Source organism: Sapajus apella, unplaced genomic scaffold (genome assembly GCF_009761245.1).
Source record: "Sapajus apella isolate SASKATOON/1434 unplaced genomic scaffold, GSC_monkey_1.0 scaffold43, whole genome shotgun sequence".
Lineage (NCBI taxonomy): Eukaryota > Metazoa > Chordata > Mammalia > Primates > Cebidae > Sapajus > Sapajus apella.
This window is the reverse complement of record NW_022436983.1, coordinates 9,550,384-9,559,177: the sequence shown is the minus strand read 5'-3', so window position 1 is coordinate 9,559,177 and position 8,794 is coordinate 9,550,384. Positions and strand designations below refer to the sequence as shown.

Sequence of the window (8,794 nt, the reverse complement as noted above, 5' to 3'; positions counted from 1 at the left end):
AAGAGCGAAACTCCGTCTCAAAAAAAAAAAAAAAAAAAAAAAGCTATCATTGGCCAGATGTGGTGGCTCACGCCTATAATCCCAGCACTTTGGGAGGCCAAGGTGGGTGGATCACTTGAGGTCAGGAATTCAAGACCAGCCTAGCCAACATGGTGAAACCCCCTCTCCACTAAAAATACAAAAATTAGCTAGGCATGGTGGCAGTGCCTGTAATCCCAGCTCCTCAGTAAGCTGAGTCAAGAGAATAGCTTGAACCCAAGAGGCGGAGGTTGCAGTAAGCCGAGACTGTGCCCTGGCACTCCAGCCTAGGCGAGAGTAAGACCCTGTCTTTAAAAAAAAAAAAAAGGAAATAAAAAGCTATCATTACATAAAATTTGTCACATGAGTGAAAGTGGAAGGAATCAATATTAATGAATGAGGTTCAAGTAACTCACTAAAAGCAATGTATAAGGTTGAAATCTGTTAGCTCTAGAAAACATGACTGTATGAAATGAAACCAATAACCTAAGTAAATGCTCTATAACCTTCAGAAGGAAAAAAATAATGATTAATATAAAGGAAGAATCTAGACAGACATAAGAAAAGGGGAACAGAGCAAGAATCTCTCAGTGATTCTTCCCCAAGCCCATGGAAAGAAAGTGTCTTCAACCAGCAATTTCAGTATACCTTACTTCCTTGTCAGATATGGTCCTACAGTGCAAATCACAGGGAAGGAACATACAAGAGCCCAAATCTGGCCTTTTAGATGGAAATTCCAACTTTTTAAACACTGGCAATAATTTAAATTTAAAACACTATACAAGGTGAATTAAATGTATCTGCTGGTCAGATGCCACCCTCCAAACCTATAGGTTGTAGCCTTCAGTATATAAGTGAATACATCTAGCTATCATAACTTGATAAAATAATCATCAAAAATCCTCTTGCTCATCAACTTTTTTACTGTAATTTAGGGCAGATTTTCTGAGTGTATCCTACCCTTCTAGCAGTTACCTTTCTGAGTGTAAGTATTTAGAAGCAAAGAGCTGCTTTTTTTTTTTTTTAATTACATAAGCAGGGATTAGCTCCATCAAATTCATCAGATCCCCTATGGGTTCAAGCTTCTGGGCTTACAATTCTGAGGGTGGATCCATTATATTCCCATCAAAATATAATGCCACCCTGAAGGCATCATTCTCTTCTAGAGATCTCAGCTCACTGAAACCTCTGCCTCTTGGCCTCAAGCTATTCTCCCACCTCTGCCTCCTGAGTAGCAGGAATTACAAGCACCCACCACCACACCCAGCTAATTTTCGTATTTTTAGTAGAGCTAGGGTTTCACCATGTTGACCAGGCTGGTCTCCAACTCCTGACCTCAAGTGATTTACCCCCTTCAGCCTCTCAAAATGCTGGATTACAGGCGTAAGCCATTTTATTTTGCCCAGCCTCAGCATCTTTCCTTTTTTTTTTTTTTTTTTTTTTTTTTGAGATGGCTTCTCGTCTCTGTCACCCAGGCTGGAGTGCAGTGTGGCTTGATCTCAGCTCACTGCAACCACCACCTCCTGGGTTCAAGCCATTCTCCTGTCTCAGCCTCCTGAGTAGCTGGGATTATAGGCATGCACCACCAATGCCTGGATAATTTTTGGACTTTTAGTAGAGACAGGGTTTCACCATGTTGGCCATTTAACTACATGACCATTTGCTTTTCTTAAATTAATTTTAAGCAGGCAAAAGAAAAATAATCTGAGCCTTTTAATCAGGTCAAAGAATTTGACTGTCAATTTTAAATATATACCACCTAAAATGAAAAGTAGGACATTTGGGATTAACAAGTTGAATAGCAGCATGTTTTCTTTTAACATACACTAGGTATCAAAATAAGCATTTTACATGAAGTTTTCTCGGCCGGGCGCGGTGGCTCAAGCCTGTAATCCCAGCACTTTGGGAGGCCGAGGCGGGTGGATCACGAGGTCAAGAGATCGAGACCATCCTGGTCAACATGGTGAAACCCCGTCTCTACTAAAAATACAAAAAATTAGCTGGGCATGGTGGCGCGTGCCTGTAATCCCAGCTACTCAGGAGGCTGAGGCAGGAGAATTGCCTGAACCCAGGAGGCGGAGGTTGCGGTGAGCCGAGATCGCGCCATTTGCACTCCAGCCTGGGTAACATGAGTGAAACTCTGTCTCAAAAAAAAAAAAAAAAAAAAAAGAAGTTTTCTCTTTAATTTTCACAATAACTTTATTAAGGTCCTTGTGAAAAATGAGAAAGCTTGGTCAGGCGCAATAGCTCACATCAGTAATCCCAACACTCTGGGAGGCCAAGGTGGGTGGTTCACCTGAGGTCAGGAGTTAGAGACCAGGCTGGCCATCATGATGAAACCCCATCTCTACTAAAAATACAAAAATTAGCCAGCCGTGGTGGCGAGCGCCTGTAATTTCAGCTGCTTGGGAGGCTGAGGCAGGAGACTCACTTGAACCCAGGAGGTAGAGGCTGCAGTGAGCCAAGACCGCGTCACTGCACTCCAGCCTGGGCAACAAGAGTGAGTCTCCATCTGAAAAAAAAAAAAAAAAAGACAGAGAGAGAGAGAGAGAAAGAAAGAGACAGAGAGAGAGAAAGCTGAGGCCTGAAGAGCATAAGCAGTTTATCCTAGATTATCTAAAGGACAATCTATGCCATATACCTAGATCTGTGATTTCAAAATCCGTATACCTAGTTCTGAGGCTAAGTTCCTTACTGAGATTACCGTCAACTTATTATTTTCATTTTTCAAATAAAACTTCTTGGCTTGGCACTCCATCTCATGCCTGTAATCCAACAATTTGGGAGGCTGGGGTGGGCAGATCACTTGAGGTCAGGAGTTTGAGACCAGCCTTGCCAACATGGCGAAACCTCATCTCTACTAAAAAACAAAAAATAGCCAGGTGTGATGGCATGCATTTGTAATCCCAGCTACTTGGAAGACTGAAGCAGGAGGATTGCTGCAACCCAGGAGGCAGAGGTTGCAATGAGCCAAGATTACACAACTGCACTCTAGCCCTGACGACAGAGAGAGACTCTGTCTTTAAAAAAAAAAAAATTATTTGTAGAAAGATATTCTCAACTAGTGAAATGAGTTTACTCTAACTTAGAACAGTAAAGTTACAACCCACATTGAAAGGAAGCTTTTCTACTTGAAGTTATAAATTGGCTACCACCTTGATATTAAAATTAAAATTTGTTCATAATTTTAGTCATTGATAATAAATGTGCCAACAATATATTTCACCCATATATATTTAAACAAACAGATTTTACAAACCTTCAACCAAAATAATAGAAATAAATTGGTATTATACACCTACAAAACTTAAAATGTTACAGAGATACCACATTTTCAGTGTCACAAGATTTGCCTTGCAAAACTAGAGTCACCACCTCTCTTCCTCTTTGATCATTTAATTTTAATATTGTGCATCTGGAGGATGAAACAGCACTTTGCAAATCATCACTTAACTTCAAGTACTAAGAATAGTTAATTCAATGGCCACATGCCAGTTTCTTTACCGATTACATACATACATGATCCAAGATTAATTTTAAAAATATTACTATACTGAAACCATTCCCACTTTGAGAATTTGTTTAAAGCTAGCTCATCTGTTATAACAAAAGGCTGTTAACCTACCTGTCACTGCTGGTACTACTGCTGCTGCTGATTGAATCACTACTGGAGGATCTACTTCTAGAGCCGCTGCCGCTAGGGGACCTTGTGGGTCTAGACGCTTGGCTAGCCAGTCTCTGAGGAGACTGATTTCTAGACTGGGATGAATGTGGTGACCGACTCCTGCTGTGCTGGTAATTCCGATCTGGCCTTCTGCCTCGTACCTCCCGGGTAATATCATCCCTGTAGATATCCCTGTGTACCACACTGGGCAGAGTAAACTGCTCCCGAGCCCTAGGTTCATATCGGGGGTCATGAGCATCAAAGCGATTTGGACTTCGACTCCGAGAAGCATAATAGAGCCCATGTTGTAAAGTCCGCTCTCGAGGATCTCTATAGTAATCCTGATCGTAATGTCTTGTCCGATCAAATCCTCCCGTCCCCCGTTCATGGTGTCCATAGGCACTATGTTCATAAGCACGCTCCCTGTTATCTGAAGCCCTGCATTTAGGAGGGGGGAAAAATATTTAATCAGAAAGGAGCAAGCAAAACTAAAAGCAAGTCATGCAAACATTCACTTCAGCATTGTCTTTGTCTTTGCAACTGGTCATTTTCTAAACAGCATTAACCTACTTAGTAAGCAAATGCTAACAAGCTTAACATTTTACTTTGCTCCAAAAATTATTTTCACAGCTGAGCAATCATTGTTTTCATCGTATATTGGGCTTTCATGACTAGTGTTTTGCAGCTCAGTTGCTCACTTTATTAGAGATTTTCTGACTTGTATACATAAATATACTATCTCCTTTTCATGTTAAATTTAATGGAACAAGAGGAGACTATTGTTTTCACGTTCATCTGATTAAAGTATATACCAAATTTTATTTACTCACAAATTTCTTTGAGGCCACATTTCCATGCTGCGTTTTAACTTAGACATGAAAGCCCTGCTGCAGCATGTCCACAGTAGGAAGGACTTTGAAGGAAGTCCAGAAAAACCTTTCTACCTTTAACTTTTTTCATTAAGTTTTGACTGCTTGGACAATTACTAAGAAAATTACTAGACTACCTAAACTAGACTACATAGACTGCACAGTGGTGACCAATTACAGTTAATAATAAAAATTAAATATCCCAAAAAAAGCCACTTCAAATATCAAAATATTGGGTTATCACATGCTGTTCTATGTAAATTTCAATAAAAATTATTTTACTCCTTGTGCTATCAAATTCCATATGACTTTAAAAATGTCTATTTCATAATTCAATTTCTTAATGTATATACTCAATGGTAGTAGAAAATATGTTCTCTTAGCTTTTAGCTATATTCAAATTGCCTGTGATGAAATTAAGCAACATTAGAAACTATAAGATATTCTAAGGTCACTTAGAATCCCACTAAAATCATTTAATAGGATGTATCTGTCAACCTAAAAAGTACAAAACATGTTGCATGTACAATTACACACATGCAATTATGTGTTAATATTAAAAACTAATTGTAATCCTATGAAGAAATCATAAATTCTCTACTTCTGTAGCACATACAATTATGTGTTAATATTAAAAACTAATTATAATCCTATAAAGAAATCTGGCCAGGCACAGTGGCTCACATTTGCAATCCCAGCACTTTGGGAGGCTGAAGCAGACAGATCTCCTGAGGTCAGGAGTTCGAGAGCAGCCTGACCAACATGGTGAAACCCCATCTCTTTACCAAAAATACAAAAATTGGCCAGGCATGATGGTGCGCGCCTATAATCCCGGGCTGAGGCAGGAGAATCGCTTGACCCCAGGAGGCAGAGGTTGCAATGAGCCAAGTTCGCACCACTGCACTCCAGCCTGGGCGACAGAGCGACACTCCATCTCAAAAAAAAAAAAAAAATTTGTAAGTTCTCTACTTTCGTAGAGAAGTAGAACTCAGCTCCTGAGTTCCTAAAAGACCATTTCACTTGAGTTTCTCTTCAACCCATCTCTGGATCTATCTTCTATCAAAAGGGATCAAGGAATCATGAAAGATAAAGAATTAGAATATCTCCAATGAAGAGTATCTGGCAAAATTTTATGATAATTAATACTAGATCCTCAGTACATGCTTAGATTCCAGGTCTCTCCACTAATAGTCATTTTCACCCATCATTTTACTTAGTAGCAACCCTATCCTCCGAGGCTTAGTTTAGCTTTTTTGCTGCTATTGTGAAAAACAACTGGCATGATAAACATTCTATATCTTTCCTACTTAAATGTATTAAGTGACTTTCTCTTTTATTCACTACAATTCTGAAATTTTGATATTTCAATGTCTAACAAATAAGAAGGTATCCTTTGAGAAAAATGCCATAAATAATTAATTTAGCACCCTACCAAATGTTAATCAGTGAAAGCCAATATTAATGATATAACAGAAACAATAGGAAAAAAGTTCTAGGATAATTACCGCTACAGCTGCTATTTTATAAATATGCAAAGTTTTTATCCATTAAGAAGATACAGAAGGCAGGCACAAGAGCTAGCAGAGCTGAAATCTAATGGCTATTCTCTGATTCGCTATTAGTACTAAATACTTCTAGAGTTAGTGGGGGAAAAAAAAGAGAGTTTGACTTGGGTTAGGAGAGGGGCTAATATACACAGGTCAGGACATACCAACCTTTTCCAAGTGTGGAAACACGACCTATAATCCCAATTAAATCTAGGGAGAGAATTGTGAACATAACTTCCCCAATTTTGGCCCCTCTTATGGGGGTAATCCACCTTCTTAATGGGCAAGGGTGTCAAATGATATTTAGATGAACCACAAGAAAAAAAAATCTTAGTGACCAGACAAAATAATTCCACTGGAAGCAAGTAGTCCCAAACAAACTGTAACTCTCAAACCCCCAGACTTCTTTCTTGAGAGAGTAGACAATTAGAAATTTATCCACATTCATAAATATTTCCAGCCCTAAGTGTGAATCAGGCAGCTGGCAGAAGAGGAAATATCCTCTACAATTCCAACAAATGAGGAAGCACAGTAGCTCGCCAAGAGTTCACTTTTGTAGCCATCCAGCCCAGTTAATTTTGACTGCTGTATCCACAACTGATCATCACCATGTGTTCAAAGCTAAAGTACCTTTGATTGGACAGCAACTTGCTTAAGAAATGATATAGTAATCCTCTTTCCCTGGGCTAGTGGAGTCTTGACAGCATGACATCCCATATATCCCAGCAATTAGAAAAGAATCGCTATATTCCAGGATTTAGGAAACGTCCATCATTTCATTTTTCCCCCATTCCATCAAGGAGTATAATTCCAACAATACAGAGATTGTGTAGATCCAAAATGGAAAAATCAAGCATTGCCTTCTCTCTTCATCCAAGTACACATTTCCATGTTAAAGAATTGTTTGTAGAATCCAAGTGGTTGAATCATTACGGTCTGCTAGACTCTCTGTGACAATCCAATTTGTTTGTACACTTTATGCAGTGAAAATGGAGAGGCAGATATCAACTTCTAAAAGAATCTGTAGGCTCTTATATTCCAGAAATATTCCATATAGTACGAACACAAAAGCCAAATAGCTCCATCAGGTAGAAGGGATATATCCAAGGAAAGACTTAACATTATCCAAGAGAAGGAATAATTAATTCTAGAAGACAGGTAACTCCAAAAATGATGCTTCCACAGGAAATCTTCCACCACTTTATATCTCAGGAACAGATATCCAATCAGCTGCAGGAAATATCCTCTACGATTCCATAAGATAACAGCCATTGGGATAGAAATCACTTCCGTTTCCAACCCAAAATAGGAAACATTGAGAATGCCCAAAACTTTAAATCCGTCTGGGGCCCCTAAATATGAGTTTCTGTTTCTCACCATATCAAATACAAAATACCTGCCTACAGAAACCTTGGAACTTACCCATCAAGTCTCCGCTCATAACGTCCTTCTCGTGCATGAAGTGACGGTGGGGGACCATAAGCAGGCCCTCCACCACCTCCTCTGAACCCAGAAACCTCTCTACTACGAGATGCTATGGAAACTGTATCATCCAATCCCCGAGCAGCACTCGGGATGGTGCCTGGTTCATTATAATCCGTGCGTAGGTCTCTATCTCCCATTTTGTTGACTGAGTTATGAGCTTTCTGTGCACTTTTGATGTCCACAAAATCCACAAAGGCAGCCACTCCTCCTTCAGAGCCCCTCTTGGGGAGAATTTTGACACTTTCCACACGGCCATATCTGGAAAAAATAAAGTCAACGTTATTGCTGCATATTAATTTTCCAAAATGAGATTTTAGAAATTTTTTAGACAATTTATGTTATGTATATAGGAGGGCCAAGCTGCAAAATGACTTTTTAAATGGCTCTCTTTTACATTTACATTTTTGTCTCTGGGGAAAATATTTTTACCACATTACTATATTACTCTCATTTTTTAAATATAATATTTACTAAACTCCCCTTCACCTTTCTAGAACACTTAGCTGAAATACATTTCTCTTTTTTCTTTCAAGACAGAGCCTCCCTCTGTCACACAGGCTGTGCAGCGGTACAATCTCGGCTCCCTGCAACCTCCAACTCCCAGGTTCAAGTGATTCTCATGCCTCAGCCACCCAAGAAGCTAGGATTATAGGCATGCACCACCATGCCCAGCTAAAATTTTTTTGTATTTTTAGTAGAGACGGGGTTTTGCCATGTTCCCCAGGCTGGTCTCAAATTCCTGATCTCAGATGTGATCCATCTGCCCTGGCCTCCCAAAGTGCTGGGATCACAGCACTCGGCCTTGAAATACTTCTCAGAAGCTTTTAGAAATACTTATATTCGAAAAACGATTACTGAACCTAGGATAGAATCAAAGTAATTGATTCTGTAATCTGTAAAACTTCTATTAAAATTTAAAAAAAGTAATCTGTAAAACTTATATTAAAACAAAAACATACATAACTATTTCGCAGATTTCATTTTAACTTAATTAAGTAACAATCATACTGGAAAACTGAAGTACTCAAACACTCCTTACTTGAAGGCAAAAATAAATCAAAATATTTTTGTGCCCATTTGCAAGCGACAGTCTAATTTTTTAATGTAATTTTTTGCTATTTAAATTTCTTTTTCCAGGGAGTTAAAAAAAAAACTGTTAGATTTTTAATATAGACATAATTTTTTTTTTTTTTTTTTTTTTTTTTTTTTTT

General features: G+C 38.8%; 1 protein-coding gene across 2 annotated transcripts in view; it reads right to left on the bottom strand.

The window, feature by feature from the left end:
- Positions 1-8,794, bottom strand: part of SPEN (spen family transcriptional repressor) — a 102,360-nt gene that overhangs the window by 63,691 nt on the left and 29,875 nt on the right. The window contains exons 2-3 of one of the 2 annotated variants that reach the window (XM_032300502.1): positions 7,521-7,841; positions 3,644-4,120 (exon numbers count right to left, since the gene is read on the bottom strand). In XM_032300502.1, the coding sequence (XP_032156393.1) occupies positions 3,644-4,120; positions 7,521-7,841 (798 nt within the window). Of the gene's footprint in view, positions 1-3,643; positions 4,121-6,266; positions 7,842-8,794 lie in introns of both variants that reach the window. The other variant, XM_032300503.1, reaches the window with a different exon arrangement.